Source organism: Microcebus murinus, chromosome 12 (assembly GCF_040939455.1).
Source record: "Microcebus murinus isolate Inina chromosome 12, M.murinus_Inina_mat1.0, whole genome shotgun sequence".
Classification (NCBI taxonomy): domain Eukaryota; kingdom Metazoa; phylum Chordata; class Mammalia; order Primates; family Cheirogaleidae; genus Microcebus; species Microcebus murinus.
In genome coordinates, this window is record NC_134115.1 from 71,724,080 (window position 1) to 71,743,729 (window position 19,650).

Genomic DNA, 19,650 nt, shown 5'->3' on the forward strand with positions numbered 1-19,650 from the left:
CTTGAGTGCCCCACATGCATGTAAGCACAATGTCATCACACACCTAATTTGTGTTGTTAAATGCTAGATTAATGATCAGAACTACACCTGACATTTAGTAGTTCTAGAAATATTCGTTCAATTAATAAATGAAGAATGCCTCCTTACATATACACTATACCCTCTTCCCATAAAAAGCTGATAAATTTAAGTGAAAGCCTTAAATAAAAGGCTTTTACTATTGTTTCATTGTTGTTTTTGAATATGAAGGAGAAAAGGTAGTACTTATGTGTGGGTTTTAAAAAGGGTTTAACCAGAATATTTTCTACTTAAAATCGCCCTTGATTGGGGAGAACAGATTCTCATTCCAGTTTTCTTGATGGATTTATTGAGGAGACACATGTTAGTATGAAAGCAGGACATGTTTTGGTTGGACTTAACTCTTTGTCCATCAGGGTGAAATTACTCTTAGGTCTACCAAAAAATAATTGCAAAAAATGCATATTAGTTGGTCTATCCTACATTTTGTCTAAAAATTTAAAAAAATGATAATATATTTCTCTCGGTCCCATTTAGCCCTTGATGTCTATAAAAAAGTATACATCCATGTTGAAATAACTTCTGTAAAGGAAAATAATACTATATTAAAACTAGTTTACTCTAACTTCATAGTTATGGCTAAGCTATTGCCACAAAGTACTTAGAATGCCTATATGCTAGTAAAATGAAGAAAATTATATATTAAAAGAATTCATAATCATCTTTATTAATTTTTCTCCAATCTTCACTACCTATAGACTTCAGCCACTTCTGTTCTTCAATAATTAATCTGTTAATCCCTGCTTCTGTCTGGTCTGGGTAAGTGATGAAAGTCGTGGACCATTTGCAAATTAGTCTCTTACCTGCAGAAAGCCATTCTCAACCTTAGGAGGTTCATTGCAAGATACAGGGTGACACGTAGGCATGGGGCTACTCCACTGTCCTGTGGCTTCACAGGTGCTCTTCTTCTCGCCTTTGATGTAGAACCCCTTCTTGCAGCTATAAGCCACCATGGCTCCAAAACTGTAGTTTGATCCACTCGCATAGCCATTCGTGATGCTTGGTGGCTCTCCACACCGCACGGGGATGCACTGGATGGACATGGGGGATGGGCTCCACTGCCCACCTCTCATACACTCAATCTTTGCTGAGGTGTTCAGCACAAAACCTTCCATGCATTTGAAGCTCACAACTGAGCCAGCTGCAAATTTCGCTTTGCTCACAGATTCCAAGATGCTGTAGGAAACAGATGGGGGGTTTTCACAGAAATGAGCTATACAACGGGGCATGTCCTGACCTTCTGGGGGAACCCACTTGCCCTGCGCATTGCAGAGGAGCTGGGAATTGTCTGCCAGGCTGTAACCATCTGAGCAGTAGTAGAATGCAATGTCTCCAAAGAGCCGATGGGCAGTTTCCGGAGAGGCGTGGTCCACGTGGGGGGGCTCATCACAGGAGACAGCCAGACATTGCTGGTTACTTCCACTCCACTTGCCATTGGCCAAGCATTCAATGGTGTCAGGGCCAGCAAGGGTATAGCTGTGAGAATAGGGAGAAGGACACAATAACTAAGCATAATATATGAGAAAAAGTGCTTGCATTTTCTTATCTTGTTTTTATTTTTTTATCTTTCCAGCAATGACTTTCTTTTATTCTTTAAAATATTTACTATTTGAACGTTGAACTAATTGATCAAATGACTTTCATCTGAGATATGTAATTACATCTTGATATTAATATTGTTTGTTCAGAAAGGAAAATGAATTTAAGATTTTTGCTATTTGAGGAACTCTAATAATTATTACACATTTTTAAAAATAAAAATCAGGAGTAAGCTATAATCCTAATTGACTCAATTCAAAATTAGAACTCCATCTGTCTTTAGGTGATTTTAGTTTGTTGATTTTAGCACTAGTCTTTACCGTTGGTTTGTAAGCTATAGCTTACAAAGCCATATTTAGCCTACCTGTAGCTCATAGTTATATATACTTACATTCAGTGAACTTTAAAACAGTGTTTTTTATTTAAGTCTCCAATGCCTCTTAAACCTTTACCTACATGGTTAGAGAAAAGCTGTGTCCTACATATGGTTCTGCTACTCAATCAGTATGAATACATTTTGCTTAATAAGACTCAGTCTTTCTTCATGCACAAGGTATTTGCCAATATATGATGATAGATAGATGACCTGCAAAAGTCTTAAATCACTCTCAAGTGCTCTCTCAATCAGGTAGAACAAAAGATAAGGTCATGTAGTATTAGAATTAGTATTTGAGTCATTCTTATTGTCATTGTCACTCTCTCACTGAATAGAAAATTGACAGAGAGTTTCAAAAGAATATCCAACACCTGATCAGCTCATCATTTTGATATTAATGAAGGGTAGGGGACTAAAATAGTTGAGTGCCTGATTTATTTCTGTTTAGACATACTGATTTCTTTATTTTAAGAAGATAAAGTGAATGGTGATTCAGACAGGCTTAGAAACTTGCCTGAAGTCACACTTCTGCTCTGTAAGCCGCAGAGTTGGGATCTGAATTTGGTTTATCAGATTTCAGAACGTATAGCTTTCCCACAGCACTGCTCTAGCTCTCTCTCTCTCTCTCTCTTTTAAACATGAGGCAGGATAGATCGTAACTTCTTGGTGTCCTGTGCAAACTGTGTTGCAGTGTCACTAGAATAATTATTTGATCTGCCTATCAGCAAAGATTCTTAAGTCATTAGTTTAAAAAATGTTTTTAAACTGACACATAACGATACATATTTATAGGGCACATAGTGATGTTGCAATGCTTGCATAATGATCAGATCAGGGTAATTTGCATATCCATCATCTCTAACATTTATCATTTCTTTGTGTTGGGAACATTCAACATCCTTCTTCTAGCTATTTGAAACTATATAATATGTTATTGTTAATTATAGCCATACTACGGTGCTATAGAACACCAGAACTTATTCCTCCTATCTAGCTATAATTTTGTATCTTTTAACCATTCTCTCCCCATACTCCCTTCCCCCTACCCTTCCCAGCCTCTTGTATTCTCTATTCTGGTTTTTCAAGTCATTAGTCACCAAAAATTTCTCTAGAGGCCCCTTTTAGTTTTATAAAGGATCAGCTATTGTAGAGGGGTTGGGATTCCTTCAAGCTAGCTGGCAATATTTATGAAATCTGTAGGATACAAACAGATCAAGAAAAAAATTACAGTGTATGCAGAGATATATGTATCCACCCTAACTATGGTCATGTGTCATGCTAGGGACAGAGGTGGTCTCAAAATGAATACTCAGAGACATCCCCAATACCTGAGAGCAATCTCTAGTTAGGGCCCGCTGCAATTCATTGCTTTGGATAAGCTCAGCTCTTTGTATAAAGATCTGAACTTAATTTTTAGATGGCTTCTATCTTAGAGGATCCAGGAAGGTATACAATGACAATATGTTAACAGCATAATTTTATTATTAAAACATCCATTATCTCTGGTCTGAGTGTCCAGATGGTACTGTTGCTGTGTAGCATGTGCTCCAGGTAGAAGTTCCATTTGATGAGGCTCCTGATGTTTTACAGAACTATTTGTATCATTGGCACACTTTGAACGATGCATCATTATGTTCATGGATTCCTTGATGTTACTAGTGTATTTCATTGGCTGAAGTTCAGAGACATAGCCTGAGACATCCCTAAATTATAAGGATCCATTGTGCCATCTACAATTTTTTTTTTTTATTTCATGAACCAGCTGCTTTGAGGCAGAAACAGATTCTGCCCCCAGAATCTTCCTTATTTCTCAAAATCTCTTGACAACACAAGAATTTGTGTTAAGTGATTTGGCAGCACTTTGTTAGTCCTCTGACCCCTGATCTTCTGGAAAATCTCCACCAACCACTCCTCTCTCATGGAAAATCACAGCAAATCTGCTCTATAATTTAATAGAAGATTACCACTAAATGCATAGCTTTTGAATAAACAGATTTAAAGTATGCATTTTCGACATTACCCATAATTTCTTAGAACCTACACTATCCCCCCATCTGACCTAAGATCTTGACTTTTCTTTATGACACTCAATTAACATTTAGTGCTTCATTAAATAATTCTTAAGGGACTGCTATGTGCCTGAGTCACTTCCTTAGTACACAAGTGTGATGCCAAAAATGCATTTACTTGTTTACACTTCTGTCATCCTCCCTGCCCTGCAACTACCCAGTAAGTAGTTGTAGGCCCCTTCACACCTACAGTGGTTGCTTAAAAGAGGAGTAACTGATTCTACCTGGAGAATAGGAAGGGGAGGAAAAGCGTTACAGGTGAAATGTCTATTGAGGGGAGTCATGAGGGATGGGAAGTGGAAGAGGAATCATTCCAGACAGAAAAGTAGTCTTAGCAAAGGGGAGTGTGATATGGCTGGGACTACTGGGAACTTACAAATAGTCAGGAATGGCATATAGACACTTGGAAAGGGAGCAGCAGAAACTAGGTTCCTGTGTGTTTTTTGATGGGGTTACTGTGATGTTTAGTGGGTGAAAGTGTGACAGGCATAGATTAATTGTGTCATCTCATAAGAAATGCATATTTGGTCTCTGCCCGCAGTCCCTGACACAGAGCTGCTAAAGCACTTGTAATTTCTTGAGTGACAGGGGTACCAGTGCTTTGGATAACTAGATAACATATCCCATGCAGATGATGGTAGAGGTTTATCAAAAATAAATATCTGCTAAAATACATCAGTCTTTTAAGATGCTAAAGAAGGATATATTTTCCAAATGACAAAAAAAAAAAAAAAGGAATTAGTTTTTAGCTATTGCCTAAATAGCACTATAACTGGTGTCTGATCAAATTGCTCTGCTATTTCATCATGTTAGAAGCCTGAATGTGTGTTTAGATTTATAGGGTACATATTCCACTCATTTATTTTATTAAAGAATCACTTAGTGACAGAGTTTTGTATAGATGATGAGATATGCCCATAAATGTTGGCTAGCAAAAAGAAAAATTGGAACTGGTGCAAATCTACAATAATGGAATATTTGATTAAATTCCATGTAAATTTGTATTCTCATTCAAGAGGAATTGGGGACACTCTTGCAGACTTTTATTAAAAATCAGGCTGTACATATTATCAAATTGTTCTATTTCATAATTCCAAGGAAAAATGGCCCATCAGTATCACAGCGATGACTTAGAAGGAAACATCTGAGGAAGAACTGGCTGGAATACAGTTGCATGTTTCTGGAATAATAACTCCAAATCCTTTGAAAACGGGCAGAATAATTTTCAGATGTGATTTTCAGTGATTTGATTCACACACTGAGTGGAAGCTTACTAATGACCACGTGCCTGAGAAGCTTTCTGAGACAGCTCCCGAGCGGGTTATTAGCTCTTCCCTTTTAGAAGAGCCTTCAAAGAGCAGCCTACAAAATATTTAAACAGCTGTAATTTAATAAGAACAATAGAAAGCATAAATCTGCATCGCTAATTAATTCTGTTTTCAATTAATAATAATGATTAAAGATTTTGTCTTAACATACCTAATAATTGCATTTAGACGTTTATATTTGAGAAGAATCAAAAGGGAAACATTTGATTAGAATTTTAAGATGCCGGTAACCCTTCCTCCTCTCCACCAAGTCTCTCACCAAGAAGTATAAACACAAAGATGGAAAGGAAAATGAGAAACAAATGACCATTTATATATTTGGGCAAACAACTGAAAAATCTTAGTGTTTGAGGGTTTTGATAAAATGAAATGAAATGCAACTTTTATAAGAGTACAGAAACTGTGTCTTCTCATCTGTGTTCCCATCACCAAAACAATGAGTAAGTTGATTGGGTTTATTGAAGTTTTTTTCTTTCCTGGCTAGGTCATGCACTATATCATTGTATTCCTCACGATATCCATAAGTATGAGCCTTTAATGGACTCATTTTATGGAGGAGGACAATTGAGGCACAGGGAAGTCACACCATTTCCCCAAGGCCAACAGAGCTGAGATACAACTCCAGACAATGGCGACCCCTCTGCTGTTGCTTCTTGTGAAAATCAACTGTGGTAAATTTGGAGTGTATATGATGACAATATCTATTGAGAAAGCATAGAGAAAAAATAACGATTGCAAAGAAATGCAGGTCAGATGACCTGGGATTTAATCACCCCTCAATACTTTATTGGCTGCCTCGAGACCCTAAGAGGATCATTCCAGAGTGAGCCCATCCTTTTTCTGTACCTCAAAGGGCTTTTGTGAAGATCAAATGAGACAATGAATGTGAAAGCCCTTAGAAATTTGTTTCCTGGTTTTCCAGGTATTATTTGTGAACTAAATCTGATCATTAGAAATGTAAATTCCTGGACTTTATTACCTTTCTCCCCCCTGCAGACATGTCATGTTTCCATTGTGACTTAAAGTCTAACTTTTGGTTTTGCAGAAGATAAATACACAAATGCCCAAATAAACGTGCTTTTTGCATTTTTAATTAAAGTCTAAAGATAATTTCCACAGCCCAATGTCCATTTTTTCAAGGCCTAATTTGATTAACTATACTCATTCCAGGGAAACGTTGTTTCTACAGGAGAATATGTTCGCTTCCTGCTGTCAGACAGTAAGAGCATAAAGCTCTCGTTGGCTTTGGGTGCCAGGAAATTTAATTTTGTGTCTGGCAGAGCATCCACTCCCTCTGCTCTCAATGACCTTCTCCTTCGTAGGCTCTACTCACCCTTCTTTGCAAGTGTAAGTGACAGTGTTCCCGAAAGTGAAGTTACTCCCGGTGATGACAGCGTCTTTGATGGCAGGCGGCTCTCCACAGAAGACCAGGTGACAGGTAGGTGGCGCTCTGTCCCAGCTGCCGGAAGCCGTGCATTCTAAGATGGAAGGGCCCTGTAAGCTACAGGAAGGAATGACGTCACCCCTTTTATTGGCTATTTAATTACTGCTATGAAGACGAAATGGGAAGGACTTAGAAGAAAATAGTGGACACTTGAGGAACAAAAATTAAAACGTTTCTTCCTATTTTATTGTTTTATATAAAAAAAGGGAAATCTAAACAGGCTATATATCACTTAGAAAAATGAATGGGTGAAAACAATACATAAAAACAGCAATCACTCGGAACAAAATAAAACGGGTGAATGCACTCATCAGTGGTGCTGTAGGGCACTGCAGAGCTTATGAGTAGCAGATTACTTGGATGGGAAGGGGTTAATAGGCTGGTTAGGATCCAGTGGACAGAAGACACCTTCTGTAGCCTAGAAATCGGGGTAACTGAGGTCAAAGAGCACTGTCCTGGCCATGAGCCTGGGCATCCGAACCACACTGCTCCGGACTCTCACCTCTGGTCTTCCTTTAACTTTACAAAGCTTGCAACCCTATGTCACTGATTGTCTGCCTTTCTTGTCAACCTGATTTTGATTTCTTGTACTATTCACTCTGCTCTCTGTTCACTTCATCTGTTCCAATTCAGATGCTGTTGCCCATGTTTCTGATCACAGCCTTTTTCTACTATCCCTTATACTGTCCCTTTCTACAACCCATGAATCAAATTAACCTCTTAAAGTATTAAGAACCTAGGCCCTTACCTTGACACCCGTTTCCACAACATCCTGTGCAATGTTGAGTATAAGCTTGGTAAGCTGTTCAGTAAAAAATCCATCACCAAAGCATTTTATAAGGTATTGTGTTATGCTTCAAAAACAATTTTCGCTTTCATATTTAAAGTCTTAATGCTTACAGCAACTGAACTGGGACTCTCAGAGTAGCAGTTTGATTGAATATTTATTTCCCTGGGCATTTGCAATAAGCTAGACCTCAAGAAACATACAAATTTGAGAATATCCTTACATTTAAATTTGCTTTTAAAGTAAGCCAGTCACATACAAATGAAACTTAGGGAGTAAATAATGAGTAACAAGGTACTGTAGAAAGCTTGGAGGGTATCTGCAGACTTTACCTGTATCCACTCTCACATGAATATGAAGCAGTAGAAAGGTAGGTAAGCCCACTCAAAACATAATTTCCATTATTTATGTTTTCCGGACTAGAACACTGCACCAGTTCACACACAGGAGGAAAATGATTCCAAGAACCACTAGCAAGACAGGATGATTCTTTATCACCAGTCAGAGTATATCCTTTATTACATCTGAAGAAGACAGAAGAAAATTCCAGGATATAATTTGCTTTATTTTGCATAATTTCATCTGTGCCAAAAACCTCCAAAAATATTGAGAATTTATGCATATTAGAAAAGTGTTTTTTCCCTCCCACTGAAATAATGCCTTAAAAACTTGTTTTTCAAGATTGAATACTATACATCTTTTTCACAGTGACCTTGCAGGGTGAAAAGTAGAAAGATAAAGTAAAAAATTTGGCTTGCTTCCTCTTGGTGTCATGGGTTAGTAACTGCAAACAGAAAATCCCTGGTTTGAGAGTGGTGTGGTCTAGGCTAAAGTCCCTGAGACTTCAGGAGTCTCATTCCTTAGCAAGGAGCACCTTTCTTTCTGCATCCATTCTCAGTGTGCCTCAAGGGGGCGCTGGTGACAATAATAGGTTACTGGTTATGGGATTTAAGGATTCTAGCTATGGCTATAGTTAGGTTATTGGATTAAGATTTCTTCACATCACACATCATTCCATTAGTTTCTCATTAATTCAAAAACACCCTCTGGGATTATTTCCCCACCCGCTTTCTTCCAGTATTGTATCATTGCAAGCATGTCATCAACCTCTACAACTTCTAGTTTTAGTCTTAGGCACTTACCTATATAGCACTTTACTGCCATAGGTGAATGCTGACCCCTCAATGCCACCATTTTCTGGGATAGCTGGTGGACCACAGGAAACAGCTTAAAGGAGGAAAAACAAAATCATGGCTTTTCTGAGACTGTGTGTGCAAAAATCTCTGGAAGCTCAAGGGGCAGCTCTAGATTTTATTTTGTCATGTTTAGACATAAGGCTAAGAGTTGGGTTTCAAATACAAAGAACACTGATACAGCATAACACTAGATATGTATGCACCTTACTGTTGTAGGATTTCCAAACACAATAAACATGGCAAATATACTAAACATACCTTCACAGTATGGCATTAGGTGATTCCATTCTCCAGACTCCAAACATGTGATTTTGGTCACTCCCATCAGTTGGTATCCGTCCTCACATGCAAATGTGACCTCGGCACCCACCGTATAAATCTCACCGGAAGAGTGGCCATTTTCTGGATTTCCTGGGGCCTTACATTTTATAGGTTCTTGAAACAAAGAAACAGCTTTGGTAGAATAATAAGTGGCTTTCACACAACCATGCAAAGTCTCACAGCAAAAGAATTTCACTACAGTTAAGGTACCCATTAAAATCCTGAGCGAAAAGCTCTTGAAGGGAGATGCATGAAAGCCAGGGACATGTTGGACATTAGAATAGAACATATAACAGGCATTTAAAAACAATATTTTGAAGTGACAATGTCTAATAAAAATATATAAAATTTATCTGGCCCAAAAGGTTGTTGTTCATTGGGGAAGTGCTTGCTTATAAGGGCTTTAGCCCCTCTCAGCTACCCCCAACCTCATACTCAATTTTTAAGAGCAATCAACTTGGTCTCAAGGTGGTGTAAAAGCAACATAAAGCAGATACTGGGGTAGTTTTCAGCCTCCCTTCCCAAACAGACTGTAGGTCTCCCTTGTACAAATTTGGGGTCAGTCATCACCGCTGGGAAGGTAAAAATGTTAAAGCAAGATGTGGGGCTAATGTTGAGCAACAAGAGTGAATACATGAATTCTTAAAAGGGGAGGTTATATTTATTGATTCAATCTTTCTAAAGGTTATCAGGGCTATATAAGTCAAGGAGTTTAAATAAAACCTTCTCAAAAAGTAAATGCAATTATAAGACATACAGTTAGAAGAACATACCATTATAGAAGAAATAAGTTCTAGTTGTTCCATAGCACAGTAGGGTGACTATAGTTAACAATAATTTGTTGTATATTTGAAAATAGCCAGAAGAGAAGATTTCAAATGTTTCCAACACAAATAAATGATAAATGTTTGAGATGATGGATATCCTAATTATCCTGATTTGATCATTACACATTGTATGCACATATCAAAATATCACATATATTCAATAAATACTTATAATTTTTGTATATCAATAATAAACCACATTTGCAAACTATTTCATGACATAAAAATTTTCATGATGTAATATCACATGAAATAACTAAAGTGACTCCTTATATAGTGTGCTTACATATACATCTATATATGTATATACATATGATATTTATAAGTACATAGAAAGCACACAGAAAAATATTGCAGGTATATATCTCTGGTTTCTAACAGGAGGTATTTCTGGGTGGTGGGATTACAGATGATTTCAACTTTTTCTTCTGCTTTGATAATTTGAATATTTCCTCAAGGAATTTGTATGGCTTTATAATCAAGAATCTTTGAAGACATTATTTAAATTGAATTTTATTTGACTATGTGCACATATAGATTAAAACTATGCTTTTGAATCCATAATAAACTCTTACCATTCCCACATGTACATCTCTGCTACTGTAAATACATTCTTTATCTTATATTTCAATAATAAATTACAACATTTGCATACAATTTGAACCCAAATTTAGAATATCTATTTAGGCCAAACCTATGGAGAGCTGCAAAGCTCACTCACTATCTGATGTGTTTGCCTTTCTTTCACTAGTGTTGGCCTTTCTTTCTGCCCTGTTTCAGTCTTAGCATTTTTTCTCCCCATGGCTTTGCTTCTTAAAAAATTTTTAATCAAAGTATGCCTCTTTGTCTCCTATGACATACAAGCAGTCCTCTGTAATTTTCTTTTGATTCCTGTACTAACTCATTTTCAGTGCCATATTCTGAGTCTTCAGGATTCTTCTTCTCTCTCTTTGAGCAGAAATAATTTTGAAATGTTTTTAATTTGGTCTAATTTTACTCATCCTTTAAAGAGAAGAAATGGATCTAAATCAGATATTTCCCTAGGCAAGTCTTGTGACTTGTTCTTGAATAGTACACAATATTTCAGTTTGAGACTAGGATGATGTATGCATAAACATTCAATATTCTTTGCTTAACTTCAGAGATTTCTTGTTCCAATTTCTATTGTGTGACTCACCGACACTTTACTTTTGTTGTTACTGTTGTTTTTATTCTCTCTCTCACTCTCTCTTTGAGTGTGTGTTATAGTAGGAAACATGATCTCTAGATCATGTGTAACTCTTGGGACTTTTCTCTCTGTCCCAAATTGCAGCATTTTACTTTGGGGACCAACAGCCCAGATGATTTGGTTCACTATTTTAAATTTTCCTTTACTTTCTATCTTAATGTTTTCTGGTAGTTACTCCTCACAATAAACATAGAAAGACATCAATGGGTTGAGAAATGGGCCAGTATTATCCAAGTTATTACAAAATATAGAGATGTGGTAAGACGAGATATCTATTTTTTCAATGCTATGATTTTATGTGAATGAGACAGAGAAAAGACACTGTAGTGAAGATGTGATAAAGCACATTTTTGGCCCTGAGGCAGAGAAGCCACTGATCATATTTCTAAATTCACTTCATTATTCTCATACTATGTAGACATTTTTCAACATTCTGGCAGTATAGTTAGCTCTCGGTTTTATTTTTCAGAAATTAGGAAGTTGGGAAGAGGCACAATGCAACTCTAAAGCCCCTTTATTTGTTACTTATGTGTCTTTTATAAGGTTTTTATCTTGGCCACCTACCTGTATACCCTTTGAAGTTGAAACTATTGTCTTATTTTAAAATAACACACTTAAAATATATACTTGAATAAAGAAATTGGAATTTCCAGTAATACATGTATTAGTTACCTGCACAGCGTTTACCATCTCCTGTGTGTGGTGGGATACACGAGCATATGTATAATCCATTTGTATTCAGGCAAGAGGCATGCTCGCTACAATCTGATCCAACTGCACACTCGTCGACATCTAATATAAAGACAGTGTACAAATATTAAAGTGGATTCATTTTTCTTATGTATCAAACATCTGCTTTTACTTTTAAATCATGATATATATTATCATAATGCATAACATGTTTTATAAAATGTAAATATGATCATAATCACATTGCAGATGTACAATAAAAGCTATTATTTCCCTAGTTTATAGGTGGGCATGTAGCAGAACAGAGATAGATAAATGTAGTCATAATTTTGAGCCTGGTAAACATTTAAAACATTTCTGGCACCTCTATGTACAGCTGCTTTGTCACTGTGGCTTGCCCAGAGGTTACTGGGAAGAGATAAAGTTAACAAAAGAACGCTGGAGAGTCTCAGGAATTTGGGATGAGTGTCTTCTATAGAGATAGAATAAACCCACATAGTAATTGGCAATATTTATCTCACCAAGGCATGATGGTGAGATGCCATTCCAGCTCCCATTATCTGTACAGAACATCCTTGAATCACCCAACAAATAGTAGCCGTTATTGCACTGGTAGGTCACTGTGCTGCCAGCATGGAAGTCCTCAGCTGAATAAAAGCCATTCTCCAAAGGAGGCGGCACCCCACAGCTGATCCCTGTAATGTGATCAGGAAGAACACGGCTACATTAGGAGCAAAATATTCAAAGGGTATTTTATTTATATTAAACAAACAGTTCAGTTAAACATTAATTTTTCATTAAATGCAAACATTGGGCTGAGAATGCTCTGCAGGTGGTAGCAGCCTGAACCCTCAGTGTCTAGCACACCGTCTGGCTCATAGTAGGCATGCAGTTCATTCATTCAGAAACCATTTATGGAAGTCCTACTACCTGGCTAGACACTGTCCAAGGTGCTGGAGTTACGGAAATGAACCAAACAGGCAAAATCTCTGCCTTGTGGAGTTAATTATCTACTGGGGTAGATGGACAAAAAAACCGAAAACCAAAAAACAAAAAACAAAAAACCCACAGGAATATATGTCAGGTGGTAACAGGGGCTATTCTCTATCTAAAATAACAGTCTTGCTCCACCCAACCTCTGTACTTTGTATCAGTTTGTATTTCCCTACCCTGCTTTATTTTTCTTCATAGCTCTTACTTCTAGCCATCCATTGCTTATTATTTACTATAAATAAATTATATTATATTTATTTATTTATTTTTCTGTCTCTCCTACTAGAATGTAAACTCCATAAAAACAGGGACTTTCTTCCCCCCAAGGTGTTGCAACTCCAGAACTTAAATCAGTACTTAGCACATAGGAGATACTTTAAAAATTATTGAATAAATGAATGAATGGAGGCACTCGACTCAAGAAGTCTTTTCCTGTTTTCCCACTCAGCAACGACCCATCTACCTCTGGGCTTCTACCTACAGTCAGTCTGTCTTTCCCTCACTCAGTTCCTGGCACCACCTTGGATGCATGTGCAAGTGGTCTCTTTGGATCTGCATCACCTACCTACCTCATGATGCCCGGCATAGTTCATTACACAAAGGAAGGGTTCGATGAATATTCTCCATGTTTGCTACTGTGGAGTATTTAGCTTTTGTCTAGCACTCCTCAAAAGTGTTCTTATGATTCCAATATTTTTCAAGAACCCCTGAAATGACTTCAACAAAACGACTCACGTTCACAGTGAGGGAGTGGTTGTGTCCACTGTCCTTGGTTCAGACAGTACTGCACAGGGTTCCCAACCATTTGGAAGCCTGGATCACAGAACAGACTGACTTTGGAGCCTGGCTTTAAATCTACTGATGCAGTTCGCAAATGAGGTACAGATCCGTCCAGAGGTGGGCAATCTGAGGGCAAAGAATGCAGGCGCAGAGCTTGTCAGCAGCATGGTGGCAGCATCACCAAGCCAACAGTCTCAAATTGTTATTTGTCCTGGTATTTAAGAGCTCCCCTATTGACATTAAGACAAGTTAACACGCAGCCAGATCACTGCCATGCAAAATTATTAGAAAAAACTCTTAGTCAACAACAACTCTTCCTCTTTCAACAGAAGTCGGTTGAATATTTTTTGAAATGATATTTTAGGAATATGAATAAAATGTTCTTATAAATTATCAAAAGCCATGAATTCTAGGACATTTTAAGAAACTTGTTTAAACATGTTTAATTTTATGATTATTCAGAGTTCGGCAATTCAGCATGTGGATTGCAACATCCATTGCTTTGATTCTAGATGGCTGTGCTACCTGATTCTAGATGGCTTCAAGGAAGTATAGAACCACAAGAGTACCCCATCTCAAACAGGAGCATAGGATGTTGGTGGGCATTTAAAAAAATAACCTATCCCTCCTCTCACCTATCTTCCTAATCATATTTTACCTTTGTCCAAATTTTCTCCACAATAATAGTCTCTTATACAGAATGTATTTTGGCATTAAACAATAACGGGTCCTTTGGGTGAAGGGAGGGCAAATACGAATTAATAGTTGAAGAGTAGATTGACCAGCACACACGATTTGACCAACAGAGAATTTTGAATCATCTTTTGCTAGAAGGACCCAGTGTAGTCAAGAGATGGTGGGATCTATGGAAGACGGAAATTCTCACCAGAACAGAATATGCTCTTGGAATCGACCTTCACTTTCCCCACAATTCCCGTCAAGAAATCAGGCCAGGCTAACACATTTCCTCTACTGAGTTCCTCTGGGCAGGAAGTAGCCAGTGATTTCACCTGAAAGTTTAAAAACATTTGTTTAGATTAGCCTTACTTGTTCCACTAAGGTGGAGTTATTACATGTTAATTTAGTTCTACTGAAAACATTGGCAGATGTTTTTTGGAGGTGCAGTGGATAGAAGCAGGCTTTCACCTGGTATGGCTTTGGGGGCAATAGGAAAATTCTCTTCCCTCTATTTCTCTCCCACACCTGTCATTCCCTCTCCCAAATATTTGTCCCATGAGACTCACTGTTGCCTGAAATTTTGAAATCCTACACATAGAATTTCTTGTCTAAAGTTTTGCAGTTTCTTAAGGGGTTGTGGAGGCTCCCTTCTCCATTCTATGTCTTTGACTCCTGACATAACATTGAGGAAACTGAGACTTAGATAAATTCTGCTATTGTAATAAATAAGAGTGAACATTTATCAAGCCCTTACTATGGACCAAACAATACCATGAATATATATGTAGTATTTTCTTCAATCCTTTCAAAACTCTGCTGATTTACAGACAAGAACATTGAAACTTAGAGAGATGGAGAGACATGTTAAAAATCATCACAGCAAGTCTGTAGTAAAACTGGGATTTGAACCCCAGCTGTTTGCCTCTGGGTTGACTTTAACCACTAGCTCATCTGTTGCTCACTATGGATGACTTTGTGCCAGTTTTAAGTTTCTTTATGATTCTTTCCAGCTCTGTAATTATAAGATTTTACAAAATAATAATTTCCAATAAAATTTAAGACTATTACCAAGGAACTAAAAAGGCTGTTCACTGAAAATAACTGTACATGACTTCTGTCTAACTTGGTCTATGGCCATAGCATCAAAGGACATTGGTGATAGATTCTGATAACCAAGAGCTTACAATACGATAAGTCATCATTAGACTGTTCCCATTTGTGCTAGGTTTATACCTTTGCATGTCATTACTGTCATACACTGAAAATGGAATTGACCTGCTGTGGAGACAGGACATAGTCCCAGAGGTTGAGTTGGCTTATGGAGCCCACAAAAGACTCCGCTGGGTTGAATCCCTCTCCTTTTTTGTCTTGCTCTTGCCCCAGAACTAATGCACCACCACCTAAAGAAAGAGAAAGAGAGAAAAAAAGAGGAAAACTGGCCTTATGTCTGTTATTACTAAAATGCCAACTTCATGAAAGCATGGCCAATATAAATAAATAAAAGAAAATTACTGAAAAGCTCAGTCCTGTAAACTTACTGCATGTTTTATCAATAAGGACAAATTCAATTTTTTTCTATAGCAACTTAAAAATAGATAGAATTTAGAATATTATATTGGATTTATAAATATGAAACTGTAAAACCTATATATAATACATACATGTGTATATAATATTTTATGTTGACAAAAAAAGGTAAGTCCTTTTTAGCTTATTTTCTTCTAGGAAATTACCCTCCATGGAAGTGGCTGCTCTTTGTTTTTCTTATTTCTTAGGCGACAATGCTATAATTTGAATCACCAAATCCAGGGAATTTTCTAAAATCACCAGTGATCTCCTAATTGCTAAATCCAATGGAAACTTCATTATTCTTCTCTGTGACTTCTTTGTATTCATTCTATTAAACTGTCCTTCCTGGGTGCACTGTGTTTGCACTGCCAAATCTACCTTGCACCCTTCTCTACTCTGCTCTGAGCCCCAAAGGTTGTCCCCTGTGAGCTGTACCTCCGGGCTTCCTTGTCCTCTGGCTCCTCTTTGTTTCTGGCCAATGGGAGGACCAGCATGAGACAGGAAAGTGGGATGAGAGAAAAGGTTAACCTCCTGGATCCCATCCTGTCATGCAACCAACCAGCTGGGAGTGGCTGCTTCTGTCTTAGGTGATGACATTGCTCCTGTTGGGAGATTTCTCTCCTTCACTACAGTTTTACCATAATTCTGGCAACAAACTCCTACCCCTTGTCACTTCAGGCCCACCTTTGGCAACTTTCCATTATTCCTAGTCATGTGTGTTTTATTATCATATTTTGGTTCTCTTAACCATGCCCATGCCTTTGAAAACAGTCCCCCATTAAACTCGCTTTAGTTGTCCCTTTTCTGTGTTGCCTGTTTCTTGCTAGGAGCCTGACTTGGTTACACCTGGTTTCCATCAGAGCATTTTCTTTGAACTTATCTGCTCATTCTCAGCCTCCCTTCTCTGCCTGCCTCTGAGAAGCTGGTCTCAGGATTCCACCCTATGGCTTTCTCTCTTTTTCCTTCTACTCTTCTTCCTATTTGATCTCACTTGCCTGTCAATCAGTGTCTGCAGATCCCTCTTGCATGATTTCCCAACCTACATGGTTTTAAAATAAAATCAATAATTTAAAAATTAATACACACAGAGAGTAAAATTAAAAATAAATGATAAAGAATGCCTTTTACCCAGGAATAAGCATTTAATAGTTTTATGTATTTCCTTACAATTTTATATTTTAATTTTATTTTTTTTAGTGTATGTGGATGGGTGTATGAGATATTTAAAAACACATAACTCAAGCTCATCCTATATAGGATGTTTGAATTTTGCTTTTCTTCTTGAACATGTTATCATTTCATGAGTTTTAATAACTATGTTATTTTGTCATATGAATGCACAACAATCCATAATTTCCTTAATTAATTAATTAATTAAACAGCCTCTTATTGCTGGATATTGGAGTTGCTTCCAAGTTTGGTAATAAAATAATACTGAGAAAACCATATCAAGACATAAACATTTGTTCAGATCATTGATTATTTCCTTCAGATTGATTCCTGGTAGTTGAATTGAGGGTTATATGCAAAGAGTATACCTAAGACTTTTGATGCAAGTCTCTAAACTGCTTTTCAGAAAGGTCGTATTAATTTTCCTACCTGCCAGCACTCCATACAAATGTCTACCATGCTGAATCTTCGCCAGTTGTATTCTATCGCTAAAAACAAGTTCGCCAATTTGATATGAAGCAGTATCAGACCTATATTTTTAGCTGCTTATATTCCGGTGACTAGGAATTCAGCAGAGACCTCAAACTCAATATATCTAAAACTAAATACAGACCCTTTTCCCTTCTCACTGACGATATTACCCAGAGTTCTTAACTTAGCTAACAGACTCTTGAATGATCCAGGCCACTCAAACTGAAGCCAGCCAGTCACTGCTGTGGCCTGAATTGTATCTCTTCGAAATTCGTATGTTGAAGCCCTAACCTCTGCTGTGATGGTATTTTGGAGATGGAGCCTCTGGGAGGTAATTAGGTTTAGATGAGATCATGAAGATGGGGCCCTCATGAGATTATTGCCCTTATAAAAAGAGACACCAGACAGCCTGTTCTCTGTCTCTCTCCCCCTGCCATGTGGGGACACAGTGAGAAGACAGCTGTCTACAAGCTAGGAAGACAGCCCTCACCAGAAACCAACCACACTGGTACCTTGATCTCAGACTTCCAGCCTCCCAGAACTATGAAAAAATTAATTTCTGTTATTTAAGTTGCCCCAGTCTATGATTATTTTTTATGGCAAGTTAAGCAGACTAAGACAGCCACTAAGGCTGTCACTTGGAGCTCTGCAATGTTTATTGACTCTAATTCATCTTAACCACCCTACTGTTGTGGTCAGCCAACCATCTGCTTAGGTGGAGATATGAGGTGAAGAGTTTTCAGGTTTTATTTTCCAGTTCCTTCAACCTACTTTTCACTCTTTCATCAGTGTTTATTTTTTTAAAGATATAAATGCTTCTTTTTTTCAACCATAAAAGAAATATATTGATATGTTCATTATGAAAAAGAATATTATAAAATAAAATATCATAAAAGAAAGAATATTAAAATAATCTGTAATCTCACCACCCAAAGCAGATATAGTTGAACACAAGAACACACTAAATTAAACACAAAAAGAAACCACTACCCTACTTTACCTAATAACACCACTTCCTGTTGAGATATCTGTGATGTCTCGTAATTTATTGAAGGGGAAAGTGAGCATTCCTTGAGAGGATGTAAACGAGTTCATTACAGCCCATCACCAGATAATATTTCAGCTTCTTTCTCCATCATATGTTCCTTTCTTTTTCTGGCACATATCCTGAGCCACAGCTATAGGGAAATGCCAACCATTCCTCCTCATGCAAAACTCATTCATGGCTCTCTGCCTCTGCACGCAGAGCTCCTTCTGTCTGAGATGCCTTTCCCCATTCTTCTAACTCAGGCTTCAAGACACAGCCTACTTAGAGTCAGCAGATGTTTCTGACGCTACTAATGATGGGTTGTCCACAATACCAGGAATAGGACTTACACAGGTGAAAAAAAAAAAAAAAAAGAGCTGTAAGTTTTTCTGCCTTTGGGAGATTAAAATTCTATGGGAGAATACATACATACATACTTTCCAATATAGTGTGGTTAATGCAGCAATAGAGGTGTTCAAGGTGATAGAAGAACTACAAGAAAAAGCTCCACTGAGAAAGGGATCGGATCAGGGAAGGCGTTCAGATACAGATCTTGATGATTACGAGTTAATCTCATGCAGAAGGAAGATAGGAAGAGTTTCTAGGCAAAAGAGTGAGTAAAATGCAAGAAATAATTAAATGATATGGTGTGTGTGGTAGATACTGAAGGTGTCCACCCATACCCCCCCAGGTCCCATTCAACACTCTGTGTGCTTTATTTTCTAATCGTCCCATACCTGCTCCATCTGTGGACATGTATCAGTAGACGAATCCAAGTAAAGAAGGCAGAAGGGTGCATGGAAAGGGTACAACCATATGTTACAGGAGTTAGGCTCTAGAAATGCAATTTGAGAGGATCTTTTTAACTCTTCTGGGACTCTCTGATTCTTCACTTCTAAAATGGTAATAGCTACTCTCTATTAGACTCACATGATCATTGTGTCAAAAACATTGAGCAAATTTATGTAAAAGTATTCTTTGTTTTAAAAGTTCAATTAGACGTAAATGGTGTTTTGGTTTTCGTACTGGATTTCTGTTCAAGTCTATTTTACAAAGAGGCAAAGGATGATAGAGCAAGG

General features: G+C 37.5%; 2 protein-coding genes across 2 annotated transcripts in view; both read right to left on the bottom strand.

Annotated features, from left to right (window-relative positions):
* TXN (thioredoxin) overlaps positions 1-19,650 on the bottom strand; it is a 335,018-nt gene that overhangs the window by 124,652 nt on the left and 190,716 nt on the right. The window lies entirely within an intron of this gene.
* The window catches only part of SVEP1 (sushi, von Willebrand factor type A, EGF and pentraxin domain containing 1), a 172,632-nt gene that overhangs the window by 29,160 nt on the left and 123,822 nt on the right, over positions 1-19,650 (bottom strand). Inside the window, exons 28-37 of the mRNA XM_012736740.3 lie at positions 15,610-15,734; positions 14,543-14,666; positions 13,612-13,782; positions 12,405-12,578; positions 11,866-11,985; positions 9,076-9,252; positions 8,764-8,848; positions 7,954-8,145; positions 6,724-6,891; positions 882-1,554 (exon numbers count right to left, since the gene is read on the bottom strand). Coding sequence (XP_012592194.2) covers positions 882-1,554; positions 6,724-6,891; positions 7,954-8,145; positions 8,764-8,848; positions 9,076-9,252; positions 11,866-11,985; positions 12,405-12,578; positions 13,612-13,782; positions 14,543-14,666; positions 15,610-15,734 — 2,009 coding nt within the window. The remainder of the gene's footprint in view (positions 1-881; positions 1,555-6,723; positions 6,892-7,953; positions 8,146-8,763; positions 8,849-9,075; positions 9,253-11,865; positions 11,986-12,404; positions 12,579-13,611; positions 13,783-14,542; positions 14,667-15,609; positions 15,735-19,650) is intronic.